At 41.8% G+C, this 25,932-nt stretch overlaps 2 protein-coding genes across 6 annotated transcripts in view; one reads left to right on the plus strand and one right to left on the minus strand.

The window, feature by feature from the left end:
* Nucleotides 1–2,184, minus strand: part of MTMR6 (myotubularin related protein 6) — a 28,052-nt gene extending 25,868 nt beyond the window's left edge. Inside the window, exon 1 of the mRNA XM_067290500.1 lies at nucleotides 2,107–2,184. Within this exon, the coding sequence (XP_067146601.1) occupies nucleotides 2,107–2,130 (24 nt within the window). The 5' untranslated portion in view covers nucleotides 2,131–2,184. The remainder of the gene's footprint in view (nucleotides 1–2,106) is intronic.
* Nucleotides 2,185–3,792: 1,608 nt separating this feature from the next.
* Nucleotides 3,793–25,932, plus strand: part of NUP58 (nucleoporin 58) — a 40,559-nt gene continuing 18,419 nt past the window's right edge. Inside the window, exons 1-12 of one of the 5 annotated variants that reach the window (XM_013962147.2) lie at nucleotides 3,793–3,871; nucleotides 8,836–8,975; nucleotides 10,361–10,399; nucleotides 10,994–11,146; nucleotides 14,492–14,626; nucleotides 15,429–15,539; nucleotides 18,697–18,721; nucleotides 19,179–19,244; nucleotides 20,059–20,233; nucleotides 21,522–21,601; nucleotides 21,919–22,037; nucleotides 25,172–25,254. In XM_013962147.2, the coding sequence (XP_013817601.1) occupies nucleotides 3,801–3,871; nucleotides 8,836–8,975; nucleotides 10,361–10,399; nucleotides 10,994–11,146; nucleotides 14,492–14,626; nucleotides 15,429–15,539; nucleotides 18,697–18,721; nucleotides 19,179–19,244; nucleotides 20,059–20,233; nucleotides 21,522–21,601; nucleotides 21,919–22,037; nucleotides 25,172–25,254 (1,197 nt within the window). In that variant the 5' untranslated portion in view covers nucleotides 3,793–3,800. Of the gene's footprint in view, nucleotides 3,872–4,807; nucleotides 5,126–8,835; nucleotides 8,976–10,360; nucleotides 10,400–10,993; nucleotides 11,147–14,491; nucleotides 14,627–15,428; nucleotides 15,540–18,696; nucleotides 18,722–19,178; nucleotides 19,245–20,058; nucleotides 20,234–21,521; nucleotides 21,602–21,918; nucleotides 22,038–25,171; nucleotides 25,255–25,932 lie in introns of those variants that run through there. The other 4 variants (XM_067290525.1, XM_067290519.1, XM_067290511.1 and 1 more) reach the window with 4 other exon arrangements.

A 25,932-nucleotide genomic window follows, 5' to 3' on the forward strand; every position in this document is an offset into this window, starting at 1 on the left:
GACCTCCCTTCTAATGCTCAACAAATGTTGGAGAGTTTAGTTTTACATAAAACCTGACTTCATTTCAGGTAGATGTGTTGACACTTCTAAGACAATTTTAGCTTTAACATTTACAGCAAACTGAAGTTTGAGAAGCAATAAAATCTATTTCATCACCATCTCTAACTGATGTGCAGGAGACTGTCATCTGTAGATTTGGGTGAGACTGCAGTGTTATTTCAAGCTTATTTCGCTATTACTTTAACAAAGTTAATAAACTGCAGACTGCAATCAGATTATAAACAGTAAAAAGTCTCGTAAGAGTCAGAATGAACTCAAGCCTGTACATAGACAGAACTTTAAGGGTATCTAATGCATGCTGTGTTTTAGTTTCTTGCTTTCTTTAACTGATATAATTATTATCAACCAGTATATATGCATTTTAATCCACCTGGATATTCAATAACCCACTCAGTTTACTTAAAACTAAAGCAAATATAATACAAATAACATGAGTATTTGGTTGTAAGTAAGTACAAAAACCATCATTTTAAAGTAATAATAACCTTTTTTTTGCATGAATTATATTTTAAATCTCAAAACTTGTTTTCAGATCTTGCTTTTCTCAGCAGCCAGTTATATTGCTATGCTAAAAATTTTTCCAACAGGGCCCCCAATGCATGAAGAAACAGAATTCCTTCCAGATGCAAATGTTAGTGACCTGTAGCCTTTATGGTCTCAATTTCATGTTTGAAACTTCAATAGCTACCCAGGTCACTGAAAGATTTCAGAATAAAAACTAAACCAAAGACAAAATAAATTAGCTATTAAGTGTAACAACACAGTATTAAATTCCAAGAGAGTTTCAGGTTTATAAACAAATGGGATGATAAAGAAACTTTATCTCCAACCTGTTCATTTGGTGTAAGATTATTCCATCCAGTGAACTAAAATGTCATTAAGAGTACCTTTAACAGAATTCCTCCTCCAGTTATAACTAGTTTCATACAAAATATATATAAGCTAATACTCCACAAAATTAAAAGCCCGTTCCCTTATATAATGATTAACTATAAATCCAGTATTTGGAACTGGAATATGACTATTGTTTTTCTCCACACATCTATAAATCTAATTTTTGATCAGGCTGACAGGTCATGGAATTAACAGCTTGACAATTTCCAGCACATGACAGAGAGTGGCATAGTTTTCAGCAGCCTTTGCAGTCAGAGCTATTGAGCAAGATGAGAAAAATAGTGATGAAATCTAATTCTACAGACACTGCAACTTCAAAATCACTCTGAAGGATGATTTACATAAAGAGGAAGAAAACACTTCTGTCTATTTTTACCTCTTTGCTATAAGTGTAGAAAAAAAAACAAACTAAATTAACAACAGAAAAAAAATTCAGGAAGATCCAGAATATCAACACTAATTTTTCTGAAGAGCCTAACAAGCATCTCAATATTGCACATGTACTGATAGCTAGCATTCACAACAGCACTAATCAGACTTTTCAAAGTAAAAAAACATACTATGTTCTTTTCACAAATTGTTTGTGAATAAAGCTAAAAACAACAAACAAACAAACAAAAAAAACCCAGCACGGAACTGCATCCCGAGTACAAAAAGCAACGACGATCCTCCCTCAGCCGGGCGCCCTTTCCTCTGCGTATTGCTCCTTTTGTTTTTCCCCCTCCACACGCGTTGCCAACCCTGGTTACCCACCCCGAGAAGGTTTTTAGCGTGCTGCCGCTATCAGTGGAGACGGCTGGTTCCGACGAGGCCTCACGGGGCTGCGAGGTCCCCGGGCCCCGGCAGGAGCCCTCCAGTTCCTCCGCCGCTCGGCGCGGCGCTCGCGCAGCCGGGAAGCCCCGGAAGGGCAGCGCCAGGCCGCACCGGGCCCGGCAGGCCCCGCCGCCGGCACTCAGGGCTCTGCGGGCACCGAGGGGGCCCCAGTGGCCCGCGGCGGGCCCCAGCGCGGCCCTAGGCGGAGGGCGGCCGCGGCCCGGTCGCCCCGCGCCGCCGCCAGCCAGGCACCCCCACTCGCCGGGCCCAAGCCGCCCTCGCCTGACTCACGGAGGCCCCCTGCCCCCGGGAGCGCCGCCGCCGCCCCTCCACCGGTACCTTGGTGGTGCGGATGTGCTCCATAGCGGACCCCGCAGCACCGGCTGCCGCCGCCGCCCCGCTGTAGCGATCCTGGGCCGGGGCGGCCGTCACCTAGAAACACTTCCGGGGCGGGGCGCGCGGCGGGGGGCGGGGGGCGAGGGCGCCGCCCCGCTGCAGCGCCCCCCGCCGGCCGGTGGCGGGGACGGCCGCTGTGCCGAGCGCGCATGCGTGTGCCGGCGCGCGCGCCCGCGGCCAGGCGGCGCCGTGTTCCGGCGGGAGGCGGTGGCCGAGGAGGGGGGGAAGCGTCGCGCTGGGGACAGGGAGCCGACGGGCCCCTGGGACCGGGCCGTACCGGGGCGGCGCAGTGCCCGAAGGGCGCTCGGTCAGGCCCTGAGAGGGGAAGCGGCCGGGGGTGCTGGGCCGGGGCCCACTGGGTGCTCGCCGTGGTGCCTCGTCCCCCAGCCGGCGCTGAGGGGGGTTGTTCCTGTGTCCCCGTGGCGTGGCGGCGGTAAATGCTGCGTCAAAACGCCGGGAAAAAACGAACCATTTTCCTGATGATCCAAGCCTTTTTTCGCGCCATGGCACGTTTGAGTTTTTTTCATTTCGCGGGTGTCTCATGAACTTTCTCTAAGATGGGCCCTTCTGATGTAATGCTTGCTTGGAAAAAATACGTTGAGGTTTTCTAAAAAGGTCTGTGCTAGACCTAAATAACCAACTGCACACTGAAGTGATTCATATATTTTGAAGCTGCATGGATGCAGGTGCACAAAAATTTTGCATGTGCTGTACAATAATTAAAAGATTTGAAACTTAAGCGTTGCTGAATGGGTTATATAAGCTGTTATTTTCATGATTATTCAAACTAGAAAAAACTGATAGTAATAAAGTAATATAGAGTTTATACAAAATGAACCTCTTTTACTAATATAGAATAGGACAAAATGCTTTATGGTCTTGAATTTGATGTTTTCAAGTGATTAAGTGGTGATATTCATAGCCTGTCTTTTTTATTAACATCATGTTACACAAGCATTACTCTTTGGTTCGTTTCCTTTTTCTGTTACACCAATATATCTTGTCACTTCATGGCCTGCCAAATCAGAAGAATTTGTTGACAAATGTTTGTACAGAAATCACTTAGAGGTTCCACAGCTTTGGGCTTCCCTTTCTATAAGATGTTCAAAGGCATGTGCATGCAACATTTAAGTGAATGTGGCATATACATCACAAATTACATTTAAACGCAGGCTTGGGCCACTGGCTTCTGTAAAAAACAGCCGTCCAGTCCCCAACAGATACTTCCAAAGATCTTTTCAGTGATTAAGATCTGTCAGCCATCCACCGTCTCGAGCAGTCGCAGCGCTATGCAGTGGAACCCAGTGGTGTCTGCAGCGTTTTGGATGCTTTCAGAAGCTCTGGAAAACCTCCACAGCACTGCGAGTCACCCATATCGGGTAAAGAGACTGACAAGCCCCGTAGCGCCCTATTGCGAGACAGCGCAACCGCCGCGAGCGCAGGCCCGCAGCGGGGCGGGGTCTCCGCGGCGCCGGCGGCCGTTACGGGTGTCCTGCCTCCCGATTGGCCGGCGGGCGGGCAGGCTTTGTGACGTCCCCGCGCGGCTGCAGCGGGCGGCGCGGCGCCGGCCGGCCGGCCGGCCGGCCGGGGGCACTCTACGGCTGCGCGGCGGCGGCAGCCCGGCCCGACCGGGCCCCATGTCGAGGAAGGAGCTGTTTTACCTTCACCTCTTTTGTAAGGACTATGCCCAGGCCAGTTCCGTGCGTAGGTAAGATGTGGCTCTTCAGGCGCTGCGTTGCCTAACTCTGTGACGCTCACTGCCCTGCTCAGCTGGAAGGCGTGCCGCCTGGCAAGGCCTGCGTTCCCAACACCGTTAGGCGGCAGGTTCCTCCTACATCCTGCAGACGTTTCCTTAGAAACCTGCCTATACCCCTGTCGAAATAGATCATCACATAAGCCTCCCATGTTTTTCCAGGGTGTAGGGCATCTAGAGTGCTCCTTTGTCCTGAACAGTAGCTCAGGAACATACTGTCTTTCGAATACCCCTTTTAATTATGACACTTCCACCACCCACTAAAGCATAGATTTTACTCCAATAGATATGTCATTTTCTTAAACTATTCATATTGCCCTTCTAGCACGATAGTCACCTGGGCAATTGCATTCTCCCCTTGCATTCACTTTTGAGTGCTTCCACAACATTACCTTTTAAAATGAGATTCTCTCTGGAAAACAGAAATGGAGCTGTATGTCCCTGTCAGGGCAAGAAGGGAGCAAGAGAACAGCAATAGAAAAAATGAAAAATCCCATCACCCCCCTCCCCCAAGCTGTTCATTTGCTTAATTCTTGTGGAAAGTTCATTTAATAAAACTCAAGTGTGTTATGTCTGGAGTATTAACCCTATTTTCGTCAGCTCTGGTAGTTGCTAGCAAGGTTTCAGAAAATCTGGTTGGCAAGAAATGCAGGCAGCTGCTCCGTTAAGATGCGGCTGGCTCCGTCTCAGATTGGGACCTCCTTGGCTGTTTGCACCAACAGCCTTGGTGGAAGGAGGGTCTAACGGGCCCGGGGCCGGGGGCGGCACGGCACTGCGGCGCCCGGGCCCCACGTGGGCGGCGGCGCGCCGCAGCCCGGCTCCGTGGTTACTGTTGCTTTAAGGGCCGCGGGCCGCCGTCCCGTGGTGCATTGCGGCAGGCGCGCGCAGGGAGGGTGGCGGCTGCCCGTGCGCTTAGTGCTGCTGCTGCCGCCGCCGCCGCCTCAGTTCGAAGTTGGCGCCGGGTGCGATGCGGTGCTGAGGGGGCCGCGGCCGCCACCGGGGCAGAGGGGCCGCGCCGCCGTCCCCGCTGCCGCCGGGGCGCGCTGCCGTCTCCCGGCCCCGCTCTTCGGCCGTTCCCGCCGCTGTCGCCGCCATGTCTGCGGGCTTCTCCTTCGGAGCGGGGACGTTGGGCTCTGCGGCGGCCGCCGCCGCCGGGGCGGGAGGAGGAGGCGGGGGCGGCGGCTTCTCCTTCGGAGCCGCCACGCCGAGGTAACGCGGCCCCCTTCCCCCCGCTGGGCCTGCCCGCCCGGGCGCCGCGGCCGCTTGGCGGGGCCTGCCCGAGGCCGGGCGGCCGCGGCGGGCAGGCCCGGGCGGCACGTGGGTGCAGGGGGGGGGGGTGAGCGCGGCCGGCGGGGGCTGCATCTCCAGGCGCCCGCCGTGCTGCTCCCCGCAGCTCCCCGCTGGCGGGGAAGGGGCCGTGAGTGCGAGGGTGGGCCGGTTTCGCCATGTCCGCACCGGCGCGCAGGGCTCCGCGGGGGGGGAGGGGGCTTCCTGCCTGACCTGTCTTTCCACCAGCTCTGTAAAGACAGCCCTAGGGAGCCATCAGTTCATGCCAGAGGAAGGTGTCCTTTCTAACTTTGTTTTATTTTGGCTTTGTAGGATCAGAGAGACTTCCTTTGCAGCTGTCTTTAACATTTTAAATCCAGAATGTGAATCGTGCTTACCTAAGCAGTTTAAGCAGTTAATTTGAGCTTGTGTGGCATGCAGCTCACTGATGTAAAAGCCTTGAATGTTTAACGTTTCAAATATAAATCTTCAGGTTTATTTTGGACTTAGTGCTTCCTTATCCTTTGTGACACAGATAACTTTGCATTTGATGCACAGTGTTTTCGATTAAAAAAGGAATTGTGGTGCTGTGCTATCATCTACCTGTGTCTTTTAGCAGGCTCTATGCTAATAGCATCATTAATATTTAGGTTTCTCAGAATAATAGCTAAGTTCCATTTTGTTTTTTTTCTTTTTGCACACGACTGCCCTAGCAGAGAATATTTTTTTTCTCTATTGTATTCCTCCATTGAAGATTAGGGCCTTGTAGTGGAGCTCTTTACTCGAACTCTTCCCAAATCTGATCAAGCAAAATTGATCACCTTAGTGTAGATTAAATGGCTGGGGTGGGCTATTTAAGCAAATTTGGCCTGAAACAGATATATTCAAAATGCTTATCTGTCAGAATTGGCAGGAGTTAGCAGTGTGAGGGGAGTGGGATGCCACATCTGCATCTGAAACAGTACCTTTCAAGTCAAGTATTGTCTTCTGAAAGTTCCCATGTGAGGGGACAAGTTTTCTCTCTCTTCTCATACTCTTAATTATGTTATCATGACATATTTAGGAGTACATGTTAACTGTGCTTCAGTTCTTTTGTGGGATTTTTTTCCACCATGAAGCTTTTATGGAGTTCTTAAGTTTTTGCTTCATGTCTGTCTAATGCAGGTTTTCTTTGATTAAAATGAACCTGTTTAAAATAACACTTGTTTATTCAGAAACCTTTTAAATGGACTGCAAAACAAGGGAAATAGTTTATCTTGTTAAGATGCACTTGGTGCAAGCTCTGCCCATTGGACTTAACAACAAAAAACTATTAAGAAAAATATTTATCCTAGCTGGCTTTTAATTCTGTAAAATATAAAAAAAAAATACTCAACAGGTACTAATTAATAGGCATATCATACTGAGTATTTTTATTCAAATATTTATTTTTATAAGCAGGGTGAATCTTCAGGGCTATTGGTCAAGGAGTATCACAGAGGAAGTGGTCTTCTTACTGTTTCTGAGTTAGGAAAGAATCCTGAGCATCCCAGTGGGATGGCTTGTTTGCAAACATGTCCTCTTCTTGGCAGGGCTAAGGCAAATATTGCTATGTGTTTGTAGAAAGAGTGCTTTACTATGTAGACCAAGCATGAGTATCGTTGATCCATACAGCCCAAAGCCTGTATGGTATGCCAGCCTGTCCAATTCCTGCATTGCATCAGTAGCAAGTTCAGGTAGTTATGTTCTCTTTCTTAATCAATGTTTTCTCTAGTATGCTTTAGACAGGTGCAATGCTTTGTTCTAGTTCTAAATTAGAGTTAGGACCTGACTTCAGTGACCTGAGCTCCTCTTCCTTCCATCCCTCTATGAGGAGTAATTCAGCCACCTGTCCTGTGCTTTCTGATGCCGGTCAGAACACTGCCACTGGTTTACCTCTACTTTTTTTTTTTTTTCATTAATAAACTTTTTTTTTTTTGTCATGTATGCCGAACTGCTTATTTTGTACCTTAGCTTTCCTTTGCTGGGATTTTGAAACATGAAGAATTTTCATAGAAAAATCATCTTACCCTGTACTGGAAAAGATGAGAAATATCAGCTCTCAACTAGTGAGAGAAACACCGTATTTTATATTTCAGTTGAGAAGCAGTTAAGTCATGCTAATGCAATTTAGTATGTTGAAATTTTGAGAGTAAACAAAGCTGAAGGGTATCTTGGCTTCTGTATGGTTGGGAAATTATGCTACTAAGGCACCACCAACTCTTGCTGAACTTAACCAGTGAGTTGTGCAGATGTTTCCAAAACTTTTAATGTTAAGCCTATGATAGCTTGCTTTTTTTTAAGGGGTTTGTCTTTGTTTAATTTGTTATGCATAGGTGCTACCTTCATACAAAGGTAAAGATGAGGGAATGACAAGAGAACATTGTCCAATGTGGTAACTTTTTCTTTAAGGCAATAGGACTATTGTTAGTCTACGAAATATTAAAAGAATTTAATTACAGCTGCTGGTTTATGAAAAGTCTAAATTACATTTCACCTCACTATTGTAGTCTATGGAAGATGTAGCCTAAATTCTAGAAAACTTGTCAGTTTCTGAAAAGGTTTGCAAATGGAAGCAGGAAGCTATTGCAAGTAAATTATTCATCTGATCTTTTGTCAATTTAAGAACTGAAACTTGAAAGTTGTTAGACTCATTTGGCTGCTAGTAACTGTGGATTTCATTAGTTAGAGACAATCATGATGACTGTGTTCCCTGCATATTTTGTACAGTAACTCAGTGCATTCTCTGCTACATATAAAGCTTGTCCAGTGTTTGCCATAATACTTCTAGAATGTGTAGTTATCCAAAATAAAGCAAATATGTTTAGTTTTCCTTGTGATTGCTGGACTCTGGTCCCCTCCTTTCTCCCTCTTCCCCTTTGTGAAAAGACCTCTGGAAGTTCATTTCAGTAATTGAATTGCACAGTATATTGTCAGGAAAAAAGTATATGAATGGTAGGTATGGGTCCTCTATGGTTTGCACCTGCAGGGAAGAATAGCATTTGGTTAGAAAATGAATTCCAGAATCTATGTTGTTTGATTAAAGTAGGATAAAGTTGCTCCAATATCAACAGGTGCATCTCTGCGTGCTTATCACTTTAAAATGAAATAAAGCAATGTTGGTGAGGTTTCTGGTTAACAGTGTCTGTTTGGACCTGCAACCTGCTTTCAAAAGATGTTCCTGCTCCCAGCTATGCAGGGTTGTCCATTGCTGTATCCTTTGTGGTGGCTCAGGCTTTTTTCCCATTTCCGTAGTTCAGGAAGAATAATTTGGCATGATTAATGAGATGAACTAACAGAGAGAGGTGCGAGTTTTCTGTTGGTCTAGCAAGATGAATCAGTGCGGCAAGGAGTCGAACAAATGCTGGAGTAAGTGTCAGGGAGGTAGTGGGAGCCAGGTAGCTGTGGAAGGAGACAGGAAGATGAGCTCCACCCCCCCCCCCCCCCTACACACACACACACCTTGCAGGGATATGGAGGGGGGGTGGTAGCGAGCTCTGGTTCAGTCTGTCTCACCCAGCTGCATTTTTTCTGTTTGGGGAGATGAATGAAAACATGGGAAAGAAAAATTGACACAAGGGTTTTTGAATTCTTTTTTTAAAATAATTATTGCTAATGGTTTTCATTTGTAATAGCTCAACAGGAGGACTTAATTTTGGAACTCTGGGATCTTCCACTGCTACAGCAACTACATCAGCTCCTTCGGTGGGCTTTGGGAGTGGACTTTTTGGATCAAAATCAGCCACTGGCTTTACACTGGGAGGTACCAGTACAGGTAGGAAAAGAGATTTGGGTTTATTTTTATAATAAATCAGAAATTTAAATGAACGGGGGGGGGGGGAAGCAGTATGTACACAAAACTAGGGTCATCATAATGTGCTTGTGGGTTTTTTTACAGTAGTTTGGTAGCTCATTTTATATATAGTTTAGTAAAGCCTTTTTACAAAACAGTTTAAAAGCTCAGTAATCAAGAAGTATGCAGTACCAATGCTGCAAAAACACAAATGTAGTTACCAGAAAACCCTATCTGGACCTGTGTGTAAATTGTGTCTCATTTTGAATCCTGTAGTTTTGTAAAAGCTTAACTCTTCATTCAGGGTGCTCGAAATTATGATTTAAGATTGAGCTGCATTTTGATTTAAGACATCCTTAAAATCACTAAGATTGTGTTAATATTTGTAATGCAATATTTGCAATTCTGCGCTTGCTAAAGGTTTTGTTAAAGGATTTTTTTTTTCTTTACATAAAAATAATCCAGATGAACAAATAATGAATGTTTTCTTAGGCCTTTACTTCAGTCTGTAAATGTAAGGATTCTCACAGGAGTCTTCAAAAAATCAAATTGCAGAAGAATTTAACTCATCTGACTTGTGTGTATGATAGCTGAAAAAAATACTTCAACTTAATGAATTTTACTTTGTCTCCAGTATTGTTAGAGTATGTTGTCTGTGTGGGTTTTTTTTTCTTTTTGTACATTTGTATGAGTGGATAGATTGGTTCTTAGAATTTTTCCTGTTAGAAGTAACTTGAACAGTGGACTAAACCTGTCTTAATCTGTTAGACTAATGTTGAGGGGGTTTCTCTTTTGCATTACTGAATGAGTGTTTTGATATTCTAATCAAACATTTTTTTAAAATCTGGAATTGCATAGCATTGTATTCAAAATAATCTATTTGGATTACCATGGGGCAGAAACTCTAAGCTAAGATGCAGGATTTTAGAAGGACTTTGGAGTCTGTGATCCTCATCACTAGCATGTAAAAGAGCACATTTACAGTGTAATGTTATGTGCTGTCATATGGCTGAAAAAATTCTTGATACAATCATTAGTCTCCATATTTTTGTTTACCTTCATTTCTTTTAAATTTAAAACAGTTTGGTATGATGCTGTGTTAACATCAGCTTTAATGTTGATAGACTCATCAAAAAAAAAGTGTTTTTTTAAGTCAGTTTTGTTTTGTGCCGCTGGAGCTTACTAATACTGGTTCTTGTGTTAAATCTTATTTTGCTTTCAACGTACTACATAGACTAATATACAAGCTAAGTCTCTACGTATTAACTCATATTGTATTATTTCAGTGTTTTGTGTCATGTTTTTTACTATCATGAAAACCACTCTGTGGTCTTAATTACATTCTTTATTGTGTTTTGTTTTTAAAGCAGGAACAGCAACAACTATTGCTACAGGATTGACACTAGGTAAGGACCTAATTTGAGATGCCAAGTTTCTTATGGTTGTTGTTGTGGTTTGTATATGTATATGCACTTTTGTGCTTTATTTGGGAATGTGGATTCTACAACATAGAATATGTTCTTACGCTGAAGTTAGCACAAAGTAGAAGCTTCATTTGCTTTACTTTAAACTGTGCTTTTTGAACACTTTCGAGGGAATAGCATCTCAAGATATTTTTCTTGTTTCCAGATTTAAAAGGTATGTGCATTCATTCCAGTATGCACATCCAATAGAGATCTTTCTACAAATTGTTATTGGTGGGAGCTCTTATTTTTACAGCTTTTTAGATTACTACTAGATATAATCTCCAGTCTAGGGTTAAAGCCCCTTAGATTACTAGGAATACTGGAAGAGCATGCCTTAACAATTAATGTAAACGTTTGACATTAATCTGAAGGTACTAGTTTCTCTGGGTACGTTGGGGATCTCTTATTTCCTGCAAGTGACTTCGCACACTGCTATATTCAAGTGGTTAAATGGTAATAGTTCAGAAGAAAAGCTGAATTGAGTATTCATTCTCAAACCAAATATCCTAAGAGCGATATTTATTTGTTTTTTAGGCACTCCTGCTACCACATCAGCAGCTACCACAGGCTTTAGTTTAGGCTTCAACAAACCTGCAGGTTCAGCTACACCATTTGCTTTACCTATTACTTCTACCTCAGCGGGTGGCCTCTCACTATCATCTGCTCTTACATCGACTCCTGCAGCAGGTAGGAAAACTTTTTTTTAAATTGTAAAAAGGTACTGTGCTTTTTTTCTTTTCTCTTTTTTTCTTGATCACAGAATCGCTGCGGTTGGAAGGACCTCTGGAGATCATCTACTCCAACCCCCCTGCTCAAGCAGGGTCACCTAGAGCACATTGCCCAGGATCGCATCCAGGCAGGTTTTGAATATCTCCAGAGAAGGAGACTCCACAACCTCTCTGGGCAACCTGTTCCAGTGCTCTGTCACCCTCACAGTGAAGAAGTTTTTCCTCATATTCAGATGGAACTTCCTGTGTTTCAGTTTGTGCCCGTTGCCTCGCGTCCTGTCGCTGGGCACCACTGAAAAGAGTCTGGCCCCATCCTCTTGACACCCTCCCTTCAGATACTTGTACACGTTAATAAGATCTCCTCTCAGCCTTTTCTTCTCTAGGCTAAACAGGCCCAGCTCTCTCAGCATCTCCTCATAAGAGAGATGCTCCAGTCCCCTAATCACCTTCCACCAGACTCTCTGCAGTAGTGCCATGTCTCTCCTGTACTGGGGAGCCCAGAACTGGACACAGTACTCCAGATGTGGCCTCACCAGGGCTGAGTAGAGGGGGAGGATCACCTCCCTCGACCTGCTGGCAACACTATTCCTCATGCACCCCAGGATACCATTGGCCTTCTTGGCCACAAGGGCACATTGCTGCCTCATGCTTAACTTGGTGTCCACCAGCACTCCCAGGTCCTTCTCCACAGAGCTGCTTTCCAGCAGGTCAGCCCCCAACCTGTCCTGGTGCATGAGGTTATTCCTCCCTAGGTGCAGGACCCTGCACTTGCCTTTGTTGAACTTCATGAGGTTCCTCTCCACCCACCTCTCCAGCCTGTCCAGGTCTCTCTGAACGGCAGCACAGCCCTCTGGGGCATCACCGCTCCTCCCAGTTTTGTATCATCAGCAAACTTGCTGAGGGTGCACTCTGTCATCCAGGTCATTGATGAAGAAGTTGAACAAGACTGGACCCAGGACTGACCCCTGGGGGACACCGCTAGCTACAGGCCGCCATCTAGACTCTGTGCCACTGATCACAACCCTCTGAGCTCTGCCATTCAGCCAGTTCTCAGTCCACCTCACTGTCCACTCATCCAGCCCACACTTCCTGAGCTTCCCTATGAGGATGTTATGGGAGACAGTGTCAAAAGCCTTGCTGAAGTCAAGGTAGACAACATCCACTGCTCTCCCCTCATCTACCCAGGCAGTCATTCCATCAGAGAAGGCTATCAGATTGGTTAAGCGTGATTTCCCCTTGGTGAAGCCATGCTGACCACTCCTGATCACCTTCTTTTCCTCCACATGCTTGGAGATGGCCTCCAGGATGAGCTGCTCCGTCACCTTTCCAGGGATGGAGGTGAGGCTGACTGGCCTGTAGTTCCCTGGGTCCTCCTCCTTGCCCTTTTTGAAGACTGGGGTGACACTGGCTTTCTTCCAGTCCTCAGGCACCTCTCCTGTTCTCCATGACCTTTCAAAGATGATGGAGAGTGGCTTAGCAACAACGTCCGCCAGCTCCCTCAGCACTCGTGGGTGCATCCCAGCGGGGCCCATGGATTTGTGGGTGTCAGGTTTGCTTAAATGATCTCTAACCCGATCCTCCTCCACCAAGGGAAAGTCTTCCTTTCTCCAGACTCTCTCTCTTGCCTCCAGGGTCTGGGGTTCCTGAGGGCTGGCCTGAGCAGTAAAGACTGAAGCAAAGGCGGCATTCAGTAACTCTGCCTTCTCTGCATCCTTCGTCACCAGGGCACCCACCCCATTCAGCAAAGGCCCCACATTTTCCCTAGTCTTCCTCTTGCTGCTGATGTATTTGAAGAAGCCCTTCTTGTTGTCCTTGACATCTCTTGCCAGATTTAATTCCAAATGGGCCTTAGCCTTCCTCGTCACATCCCTGCATACTCTGACAATGTTCCTATATTCCTCCCAAGTGGCCTGTCCCCCTTTCCACTTCCTGTATACTTCCTTCTTCTGGTTGAGTTTTGCCAGGAGCTCCTTGCTCATCCATGCAGGTCTCCTGCCTCCTTTGCTTGACTTCCTACTCATAGGGATGCACCGTTCTTGAGCCTGGAGGAAGTGATGTTTGAATATTAACCAGCTCTCTTGAACGCCCCTTCCTTCTAGGGCCCTAACCCATGGGATTCCTCCAAGTAGGTCCCTGAAGAGGCCAAAGTTTGCTCTCCTGAAGTCCAGGGTTGCGATCCTACTTAGTGCCCTGCCTCCTCCTCGCAGGATCCTCAACTCCACCATCTCATGGTCACTGCAGCCAAGGCTGCCCCCAACCTTCACATCTTCCACCAGTCCTTCTTTGTTTGTTAGTACGAGGTCCAGCAGCACACCTCTCCTTGTTGGCTCCTCCACCACCTGTGTCAAAAAGTTGTCACCAATGCTCTGCAGGAACTTTAAGAAGGTTCACTGGACTTTAGTTCTAAATTTGGGAACCCTAATACAAATAGATCTATACTTGTATAGAGGGCAGTATACCATGTGATATAAGTAACATGTAATCTGTGTTGTGAAAATGGTAGCAAAGCTGGCTGGTCATGTAAAACCATTTTTGTTGTTGTTGTTCTTTTTTAACTCCACTGGATGTTGAAAGCTTCCCACTTCTGCTGTTAAAAGTTTGAAAAATATCTACCTGTTTCAGATGGACTGAAATGGTTAATCTGTAGTGTAAATGAGATTCCTAATGTAGTTCTAGTACTCTCACACACCTGCCATTGTATTTTAACTCTGCTGAGCTGTACCATGCATGATAATCATTAAGACTGGAGTTTCTTTCTTAACCTTAGGCGTCTGCATTTGAGCTTGATCTGTAAACCCTTTATGTTGCATCCCTCTTTCTGCCTATGGTCCTTCTCTACTCTATTCCTCCCTATCTTGCCAAAAACTGAAATAACTAATTCCAGCAGAAGTCAGACTGCCAGTGAGATGTTTTTGTATCATCTTCCTTGTCTGAAGTGTTTTAATGTTTAACATGAACCATTCAGTATTTAAAAATGAAAGGTTGGTAGTATCTATTAGATCCGTTATGCCGTGGAATAAATTCTGTGCCTGGTAGTTCTAGGTCCTCTAGCATTCTAGAGGACTCTCCAGATTTTGAGCTTCAGGTAAACTTAGGCTAATCAAGACTGAAATATGATGGAATAAAATTGTATATAACTCGACAGTCTCTGGTGATTTTGTCTGGAAAATATGCAGGAAAAGAGTGTAATGGTTGACGTTATTGTCCAGTTATGATAAAGATGCTATTCACACCTCTCATCAGTTGATTCAGATTGCCTGTAGATGATAGCATCTGCTATGAAACTGCTTTCTCTTTTCTGCAGGTACTACTGGTTTTACACTAAATTTGGGTGGTACAGCTGCTCCAACCACAACTGCCTCCACAGGCCTTTCCTTAGGAGGAGCCTTAGCTGGTCTGGGAGGTTCGCTTTTCCAGAATACAAGCACAGCAGCAACAGGTAAAGGTTATTTTAATTTTTTCCTGCTTCTTTCTCAAAAAGTTGAAATGTAATATGTGCTTGTATAAAATCTTAATATAAGATTTAGTTTATATAAACCTTAACGCTTCCCTATGAAAGTGTAATTTTTAAGTGTTGCTGTTGGGAGCAGTATTACTATTCATAAACAATGAAAACAAAAACTGAAGTCATTGGTTTCTTTCTCATTCTCAGATTGACTTGTATTTTACAAATTTTTAATGGAAACACTGGGAAATCTCTGTCATTGCCCCCTCGCATTTACTATCAAACAATTTCCTCAAGTCAATTATGGCAATGTTATACAAGTATCTCCTTTAACTAAGGTGTGTTTGCTCTCTGGAGAAGTTGTAAGCTCCTTATTTTGGTGGGGTTTGGTCTGAATAGGATCTCTAACCTTCAGTATTGTCGTTTCAGGTATTAACTGGTTTTATTTCTTCCAGCTCTAGTGGAAAAACTGATTTGTTTCTCTGTGTTGTAGTGCTGGTAACACACTGCTGTTAAGCTCTAAATGAAACAGACAGATGCTTTTTAAGATGCTGCTGCTAAGGTAGTTAGCTCTGTAGTTTAGCTATCTAGTTATGTGAGGAAATTGTATAAAACAATTGTGTACTGTTGTATGAAACTTAACATCTATTTTTTCTGACTATTTTGCAGATATTTTTAATCCAAATGTGGTAAATAGGCACTGCAATTGCAAGCAAGATAATCTGTGCTTTTAGTTTAAAATGCTGATGATTACAATGTATTTTAAATACTGAAGTTCTTTTGGGGTGTACTGTAGGACTTGGGCAGAATGCTTTGAGTTTGACTCTGGGGACAACTGCAGCTCCTTCAACTACTGTTAATGAAGGTCTTGGTGGCATTGATTTTAGTAGCTCTTCAGACAAAAAGAGTAAGTTCCTTTTTAAAATGTGTATAACTGATATGGCATTCTGTAACTTTTACTGGAGAAACTATCAGCACTATAGCGAAGGCACTACTTAGTTTTGTTAGGAATGTGGAATTAAAACTAACAATTTTAACATCTATTTTTTCCTCTTACAAAGCACTTCAATTAATTTAATTCTCAGATACTATACTTGCATAGAAGAATAAGATTTTGGTTGAAAATGCAACGTTTTTAATATATATTTTAATATATATATATTTTTAAATATATATATATTCATGTGTGTGTGTTACTTATTCTTAACAAGTATCAGATTGGAAATCTAGCATGGCATTTCTGACCCCTGCTCTTCAAACAGCTATGTGTCAAATAGCCACTAGAGGGGGGAGCAGAGCTATATGTAAGAATGTTGCAATTGCAGCCAGTACTTGTTACAAAACAAGTACTTCAGTTGTAATGAATCTTAAATTTGTCTTGGTTTCTTTTGTTTTTTGGTTTGGCTTTTTTTGTGTGTGTGTGTGAAACCCGCATAATAAAATTTTCTCATTTCTACCTGTTACTTCTCAAAGTTGTATTTCTGGTGGAGCACAGTACTATCAGATACATTCTAGCAGGCTGGTAAAACCAATTATTAAAAATCTACCTCCATGGTAGCTTTGGAGTACTTAAATAGGACAATATTGAGCATTGAGATATAGATGTTTTTCCCCTTGCCTTAGGTTTGTTTTGTTTTTTACTTCTAGAGTAATATTAACTAAAACTGGTTTTAAAATAAATACAGTGCATTTTCTCTGGGGAATCAATACTGTTAATCTCTTGATTTCATTTGGAAGACAAATTTGAGATTAGGTATTCCAATAGCTAAAATAGAAGGACTCCATGAAACAGTCTTTGTGGGGTAACATGAGTTGTGGAAATGTAGTTCCTCATATCTGTAGGAGAGATGGAGTATTGACTGTCCAAACTGGAGTACTCTACCCGCTTGGGGGAGCGGGGAGGGTGCTTTTTTAGGGGAGAGTTCTGAGACTGGGAATGCTGGAAAAAGTTCTGACTCCTAGGTTCTCATGTGGTTTCTTGTTACTGTAATACTACAGTGTCTTGCTGTTATTTCACAAGATTTTCATAATATACAAGTATCCTAGAGTTAGGCCCAGAGGACCGCAGGCTCAGTCCACTCTGGTCTGGCATATCTCAGCATTGTTTTGCCCAGCTCTTAGGGTGGAATCCCAGATGAGTTAAGTATTGAATTCCCTATATATTGCATAGTGGTATTTAGTGCCTAGGACCATGGGCTTATGGTCAGGATGATAAGCAAAGAGATTCTTAAGCTAACCAGTGGAAAATGCTGTTTCTGAATTTACACTCCTCTTTAGAGTTTAACTCGGGAATGGTTCTTGTAATTGATAGTGCTGATTTAAGCAGTCTGACATATTTCTGCCTCTGCACTATTATTTCAGTTGTCAGTACAAATGTTTGTACCACTATACAGGGAACTGTGTAGAGGTTTGGGGGTGGGAGGGTTGTCTTATGGTTGTGTGTTTTGGTTTTTGTTTTTGCCTTTTTTCTTCCTTTCCTGAAGAAAAGGAAGGAGAGGTGGCATAAGCTGACACTGCTATCGAAAAAGTGCTTATGAAATTATGGCCCTAGGAGTAGTAGGTCAGGTGGGGACCAGCAACTTTGTGCTCCCTTTTGGTTATAAAAACTTTTCCTTCTAGAGGTAGAAGACTGCCTAATATTTTCTTAACTTATTTTATTGCAGCCATATTTTATTTTCCTCGTGCATTAGCATAGGAACTAGAGCACTTGCCCAGAAAGTAGCAGGATCTGATTTCAGACCCGTGTCTCTTTTTGTGGATATTGTTCAGATGAACAGCAAAAAAAACCAAAAGTTGAATGGCTAGAGAGAGAAAGCAAAGTAAATTTGGTTTTCTGCCTAATTTTTAAGTTATTGGCTGAGAGAGGAGTCCTAAATTCTGGTCTTTACCCTTCACTCTTTTTTTTTTTCTTTTTCCCCCAGAGTGTGGGGTTGTGCGGTTTGTGTGGGTTTTTTTTCTTGTTGCTGTTTTTTTTCCCTCCAAAAGGAATAGGGAGTGGTCATGAGACTCAGCTTAAATTTTCTACATGCCCTAGTACTGGGTGACAGAATCACTCTCCTTGTTCTTTCTCTGGCAGCACAAATTTGCATTTAGTTCTGTGGACAACTTAAGCTGATGTCACTTCTAAAAGTATCTTGTCTCAGTAGAAGCACTGGCTTGTGCAGCTTAAACTGTTTGTGGCACTAGCATTGGCTTTATAGAGGTCCAAATGAATCAGGAATGGAGAGAGGTACTGTCTTAGCCTGCTGTCTAGCCTGGTGGCATTGAGAGAGAAGTGAGGATCTGAATCACATCTAACTGAAGAAGATTCAGACCAGGTCTTGGTCTTTCTAAGTGAGTGTTTTTCCTTGTAGATGGATGTGTAAAAGTTGCAACATGTGATTACTGACCCTGACTAAAAATAGTCATGGCTTGCTGTTGTGTATAATATTGTGTCAAACTCCATTTTGTTTATCAAGAAAGGCATTCGGCATCTTGGGTGCTAGATCCACAGATGTAGTGCATAAGTGGTGGCTAAGCAAGGTTTGACAGAACTGAAGGTATTACTACTTATTATTGGGCATATGGAATAGCAGAGCTCCTGGGAAGTCTCTTCACCAAACCTTCATTACCCTTATATTTAAGAGAAGGAGATAGTGTGTTGTTGCTGAATTTAGACCCTTGAGTTGTTTCCTGGGTATAGGGTCTAAGTGATTTGCTTGTGGTTGCATAAGAGAGGACAGATTTCTTACACAATTGCAGTTGTTCGTGTCACTACACAAGTCAACACAGATATATAAGATGTTTAGCATTAATTTGTGTGCCAGATGTTATCACCTTAACTGATGAACTATTGTTCTTGAAAGGATGCTTATCTGTGAGAGTAAATTAAAACCTTTCTTTTATGGTTAGTATAGTGTCTTCCTCTTATGAAATCGAGCGGATAGCAGTCTTTAGTTCTTCCCTAAAAATCTCATTAAGGTTGGTGTGAGTTTTTTGTTTTTGTGTTGTTGTTGTTGTTGTTGTTGTTGTTTTTTGCTAGTTCTTCAAAGTTTTATTTCTGACCTACAATTTTGATTTTCTAGATGACAAAACAGGAACACGACCAGAGTAAGTATTAAGATTTTCTTTGCATTCTCTGGGTTAACAGAAAACAGCTATACTTAATATATTGGCTTTTTTTTACTACACTGCTCTTGAAAAAAGCATAAATGTAAATAAACAGCATCTGTAATATGAACAATTTAGTGATGGTGGTTCATCATTTTAAACATCAGTTGCAGTTTTCCCATCAAATATACCTACAGCTTATCTGGTTTCTGCTATAGACTTATGCAGTCTGTGGAAAAATCTTTTCAGCAAAATGCATACAGTGCTTACACAAGATTAAAGACTGAAATATAGTCTCTATTGATTGTGTGCATTAATCCAAATTATTACTAGTTGCAACGTGCATATAACAGGTGCAAATTTACTGAGCCCTTGAAAGTTTTAATTTTGTTTAGAAATCATGTGAAAATGTTTGGCAGTATTAAAGCACCATGTAACATACATTGTCTCTTTGTAGAGATAGTAAAGCATTAAAGGATGAAAATCTACCTCCAGTAATCTGTCAAGATGTAGAAAATCTACAGTAAGTAGTGTTTTAGGGTTGTAGGGATTTGCTTGCGGGGGGGTGGGGGGGTGGGGAGGGTTGTTTGTTTGTTTTTTGTTTTGTTCTTTTAAACAGTTGAATAGCCAAAGTAGTGTATACTCTTAATGTTCTGTAGCAAAAACACCATGCTCCAGGCTGCATGCAGGATAGCTTACCCAGCCCAAAGTCTCTTGACATGTTAACCTGGGATCAAAGCAGATGGATAGTTCTGGTAGCTGAAGCTACTTGTCATAGGCTGTGGTCTTTTTCAGCCCCCCTTTTCTACACACTTACAGAAATGTGCATGCCTAATAAATAGGCTCCTAGAAGTTGGTCCAGCTCTCCCTAGGAGTATTAAGCCTGTTGTGAATGCATAGTGAGTATTGGACCTTTCCATATGCACTGTGGATCTCATGGAATAAAGAACTGCAGAGCAGCCTTCCCTCGGGTAGGAAGGAGACAGACTTTAGACTAGTCAAAGAAGCTGTTTGTCACTGTATTTGTGAGTTCAAAGTGGTAATCACATTTAGATACTTAATAAATGAGGATATAAGCTTAGTTTGTCGGGGACAGCATAACACTTAAACAATTGATATTGAAGTTGCTGTTTCTGTTTTTGACTATTAGCATGCTAGGAGTTATAATACTATGGTGTACAGTAACTTTAAAATTCAATATTTGATTTTGGAAAGATTGATTTCATCCCTATTTAAATAATATACCCAAGTTATAAGCAGTTGGGTGCTTCCAGTAACACAATATATATTCTCTCTCTCTCTTTTCTTTTTTTCTTTTTTCTTCCTCCCTTCCTCAGGAAATTTGTGAAAGAACAAAAACAAGTCCAAGAAGAAATTAGTAGAATGTCCTCTAAAGCAATGCTTAAAGTACAGGAAGATATTAAAGCTTTGAAACAACTTCTGTCTGTAGTTGCCAGTGGATTACAGAGAAACACTCTTAATATTGACAAGCTGAAAATGGAAACTGCACAGGTATATTTGAATGTAAATTCTCTTAACTCAAGTTTGTGTGTGTTATTTCATCTAGGATAAATAGTCAAGTTAACAAATGGAAACTCAACTGTATCTTGACAAAAACAGTTGTAAAATGAAAAGTTGAATCCTGGGAGACTGACTGAAATCTGACGTTTGTGTTGTCAGATAAGTACAACAGCAGTTAGGTGACCATCGTTCAGAAAAGTGCTTTTCTGCAGCAAAGGCAACAGAGGGGAATGTGTGCCTGCTTTAGTTCAGTTCCAGTTACATATTCAGCAGAGGCTTGTCTGTAATAACATGCTACTGAGGTGCTGCAAGTACATGTTTCCTTCTGATAATTTTTAAGAAACAGCAAAATTTTAGGGACTGTAATGTCTTTAATGATTGCTAGTATATTTTTAGTGGACATGAATCAGAACTCTCCCCATCAATCTGCATCTTACCTGTGTAAGTACCTGTGTACCAGTTTGAGCTCAGGTTATGATTAAGGTGCCTTCTCAAGTTAAGATCCATACTGCTTCATCTTTTTCGGCATGTGCAGACTACTTGCTTTGCAAACAAATAAGCGTATTTTATTCTAAGGTAAAAATGTTGGTCCCCTGTTTCCTCCTCCCCCCCCCCCATATATATTGTGGTACCAAAAGGAAATACTTTTTAGTTGTGCCTTGGAAACTGTTTTCTTAAGGAAAAATGTATTGGTGGAATTCTCATATTTCCATAAACAATGCAGTTGAGAATAATCAGAATGAGACATTGAGACACTTCCGTTCAACACTTTCCAAAGACTCTACCATTAGGAATTTACGTGCCTGAAAAAGATCATGAGGAAGATTCTATTGAAAAAGCATTTTATGGAATAGTAAATGTTTTTATTAAAGCAAAATGCAAAATCTTGGTTTTTTTCCCTATATATTCCCTTTTTAGATGCATTACATCCTTGCGCTTGACTCTACTCCTTCCCCACCCCCCATCTTCAATAATTATATCGGGATTTCTGAAATATGTTAGAAACTAAATCTTAGCTGTAGCTGTTTAGTACAATGCTTCCTAAATTTCTTAGAGCTCAGCATGCTTTCAAGTTAAAAGGTTGTTTGTTCCTTCTCCAAATTTCTGTTGCATTTATAGTTCTCCAACCCTCTGGCAATCTATTCTTTGAAGAATTTCTGGTCAGATTTTATCATAATTTTAAGTATTTGAAGAAAAAACTGTACGTGAGTGAACTATAACGTAGCTATTTTTTTTGAACAGAACCTTATCTTTTTATTAATTTTCCTTACTTATTTAGGAGCTGAAGAATGCAGAAATAGCGCTAAGAACACAGAAAACTCCTCCTGGTCTTCAGCATGAAAATACAGCCCCAGCAGAGTAAGTTACTGTTATTTGTAAGAGTAGTCAATAATATAGCTTAAGTTGACTTTTTTCCGCTTTTTGCGAAATGTGTACTGAATGCTTCATGGAAACAATGTTTTTATTTCTACATTTAGTTTATCTTGGCACTCAGTATTTCACCATAGACATGGGAAATACAATCCTTGCTCTCCTTCTATTAGTGGAAGGAGAATGTCATAAAACATATACCTGCTGCAAGTAATGTAATTATTCTCAAATCTACAATAGCTATTAAAAACAAATGTCAAATTAGCAAAGTTTAATCATGTGATCTGATTGTTTTACTCATCTAGCTACTTCAGAATCTTGGTCGAGCAGTTTGAAGTACAGCTGCAACAGTACAGGCAACAAATAGAAGAGCTGGAAAATCATCTTGCTACTCAAGCAAACAATTCACACATAACTCCACAAGGTAACATTCCAATTTTAATGCTTCTTGCACAAAAATTAAGAAACTTCATACCTATAGGAAAAACTTTGCAAATACTTCCTTCTTTAATTACTGCTAGCATTCCTTATTTAATGTACAGAAATAAGTGTTCAGATAAATACTGCAGTTGCTCAATATCAAGATTTGGAGTTTTAGCCTTCAATTCAGAAAGGTTCTCGATTTTTAAGTTGGATCCACTTCCTGAGGTACAACTTGTAAGCCTGGTTTGTGTTATATAGAAACTTTGATACCAGAAAGATGTTGGGTGCCTATGAGTAGAAATCACAACATCTGAACTGCTGAAAAATAGGAAATACCAAGAAGCATGGTATGTTTTGCACTTGTTTGTTCTGTCTCACTTTAAGGTCTTGTGCAAGATTGGTCTCTGAGCCTTCTCTAGATTTAGCTGACACTTGCATAGAGGCTGGGAATGGGAATTTGGGGCTCTTAGGGAGCAGGAGGTACCCCTGAGATGTGATTTGCGACCACTTGAACTCAAGTTTTGGGCTCTCTTCTAGCAGTGTCTATGCAGTCCATCTACTTTTTGCTCCTTTATGTTCCTGATGAGCTCATAAACATCAGGGCAAGCTTCCTACTCTTCAGTTTTTCATTGACTTGGCTCAAGATTGCTTCGTCCATTGATTCTGTTCTGTTTCTAGTCATTTTTTTTCTCTTGTCTTTGTCTAATTTTCTGCATTACGTATGTAAGTCATAGGGGACTCTTATGGCCTTCACTTTGTGGTTAACATAACAGTGAGAATCTTAGGGATTTTTTTGTCTTGTTCTGTCTTTTTCTTACCTTCCTTGCTTCTCCCATCCCCTTCCACTAACACAACTTCACCTGCCACCTCCTATTTTAAAATGAGGTCTTTGTGCAACAGAATTGCTTATCCATGGAAGATATCAAAGTGTCTTCACTGTTGTAGATCAGTTTTGTTTCCCTGTGAAAGTGCTATCTGCAAGCTTTTTCATTTTCAGGAGCATGAGATGAAAATCTAGATTTACTCTGAAAAGTAAACTTATGCAGTAGGTTTGGCTCTGGGATATAATGTTCCTTTCAGAAGACTCTTGTCAAAATGGCAAGCACAGGGATGAAAACTGCTTTTTTGAGAAAGGTGTTTGTGATCTCTCTTCTTTAAATCTCCGAGCTGGATGGATGATCCCAACAAAGCCTGAAAGTGAGAGCATTGATATCCACTGTGTCCATCTTCCTTCCTTCAGGATCTAGCTATTATGAGAAGATGCCAGACATCAGACTTGCTTGACTAAACAAGTACTGGTAACTGCTCTGCCTGCTCCAGTTCAAAATAGGGCCTTGTCTCTAGTTCTGAGCCTATTAGCTTTGCCTTTAGCTCTGACTGATTCCATTCAGTCTTGTGTGCTGCCATGTCATTCAATCTTGGAAGAATTACTGGATCTCTAGACAGTAGCCTCTGGCTTCATGTTATTCCTATGAACATAGGAACTCTTATCTTTTTGACTGTTTTAGGTATAGGTCCCTCTGTAAACAGTGATATCAAGTGCATATGTTTCTGTGGTGAATGGTATTTGAATATCTCACCACCACAGGATGGTGCTTAGACTCTGCACCTCATACGTCAAAGACAAGAGAACTCTTTAGACCTAGCTTCCAGCAAGAAAGATCTGCTGCATCCCAACTCTCCTTTCCATGGGATTCTGCCTTTTCAGAGTATCAGAGTGATGTCCTCAGGGATTTTCCTCAGGTTTTTCAGCAGTATCTGCTATACTCTAAAGATTCCTTGCATATGTGGCAAGGTGCAATCTGCTGTGCTAGCATGTTGAGACTGTGGGCAAATGATCTAGTCAGCACTGTTTTGTAGATGTGGCTGCTATTCCTTTACCATATAGGAAGAACCAAAAAATTGTGACCCAGAATGTCATGAGAATTTTGAAGTCTAGTATTCGGTTTTAATAAATTGTTTCCAGACTCTTGGAGCTTGTAGCCTAAGCATTGGTAGATACCGCTGGCCTCACATCTCTGCAGATTTCTTCTTCCCCAACTTTTCTCTTTCCAAAAGAAATGCAAAATATAACGGAGAATTTTTCCTTTGAAGGGGCAGGCCTCTTCAGTTCAAGAACCATCGATAGACCTGTAGATCTTTAAGGACTTGATGACTACTTAGTGGCTAAGCCTCTTTCAGAGGATGTGCAGGAACTGGTCTTACCACAGTGAAAGACCACTTCATCACTTATCTGTCTTCCGTTTAGGTGCATTGCTTCAGTGTTTCTTTCAGAAAAAGCTGAGGGTTTTTGTTTGCTTGTCAGCAGCTGCCTCATTTTGCCAAAACCTTTGAGATATTCCCCTTTAATTGTGAGGTTTTGCATTAGGTGGGTGCATTGAAAACACTCCCATAACTGTATGGGAAGTAAGATACCCTACATCTAAGACTTCATTAGGTAACAAGGCTCCCCATTGTGTCGCTCTCTGTTTAATGAGCACAATATGTTTGTGGGTAGAACTAGCATAAAAGGGGTCCTGTGAGTCTTAATCATGTCTTAAAAATGTAAGCAAAACTTCTGTATTACTGTTATCTCTTTGGCAAGATCAGCTGAACACTTAACTGTGCATTAACTCAGAAAAACTGTGCATTAACTGGAAAAGTATATACAAATTCAAGAAAATCTGATCTAACTGTGTTTATATTATAACCAATGAGGTAAAATGTTCCTGTGTAATGAAAACTTGGGTAAAATTAAGTTAAATTTCTTTTAGTTTGTCTAAATGACAGACTCATTGGGGGGGGGAATATCATATATATTAAAAAAAAAAAAGAGAGAGAGGAGGGGAGAGGGAGCGGAACAGTAGTTTACAAAACAAGCTTAAAGCCCTGAGAAGTAGTATTGAAAAAAGTGGTCCTGCATTGCTGGAAAACTGTTCTTGTATTGCCCGATTACTCTCCTATTCTGTATTTTTCATAGACATTAATTTATTCACATGCATTTTTTGTGCTTTCTGCTATATGAGTTTGTGGGTTTTATCAAACTTTTTTCCTCTTGTTACAGTTGCTGGGGTGGGTGAGAGGGTGGCTTTCTGTTTGTTTTTTTCCCCTGGCAATAAGATTGTCATTTACCAATATTTTATATGCCTCTTACAGATTTGTCTATGGCTATGCAGAAAATCTATCAAACGTTTGTAGCTTTAGCTGCCCAACTTCAATCAATACATGAAAATGTAAAGGTATGTTGTCTTGATGTGTTAATAACTAAAAAACAGCATTTGTTGAAAAAATATTGTCTTCAGGTGTTCTCTTTTCTTGTGAAACTGTTGCTTTTAAACATTCCCAAGCAACTGTCCCAGAGAAGTGCTCAGATAAAGTTACTTTTGTTCAGCTGAAGTGGTCTGATTTGAATTCTCTACTTAGAGTGATGGTGGCAACAATGACCATAGCCATTAAGGTTGCATAATGTTTTGGTTTTTTTTTTTTTCATGTAATTCCTTTCCTTTTTAATTTCTGTCTTTGAGCTGATGCTTTTATACTTTGTTCTTTGCCTGCTTTGTCTTGTGATTTCAAGCAAAGATGATCTAAATCTACTCTTACTCAAATAGGTAGCAGAAAAAAGTAGATACTCACATGTAAGATTTTTAACATACCAAATAATTTTGGTGAACATTGTATTCCGACTCTTTTTCACCCCAATTTTCATGGAAAGTCATATGTATACGAAAAATGACTATTAAAAAAATGCTAATATAGCAAAGCTTCAGAGGAGCCAGGTTCAACTTGTTTTTCTGTCATGGACTCCATGGAATGAAGCAGAACTTCTGTCTCCAGCTTAAGCTTCTCGTTCCGCTTCTAGACATACTGGAGAAATGCCTTCTACAAGCCTTAATTTTTCTTGGAATCAGTACCCTTCT

This window comes from Apteryx mantelli, chromosome 1, assembly GCF_036417845.1.
Source record: "Apteryx mantelli isolate bAptMan1 chromosome 1, bAptMan1.hap1, whole genome shotgun sequence".
NCBI lineage: Eukaryota > Metazoa > Chordata > Aves > Apterygiformes > Apterygidae > Apteryx > Apteryx mantelli.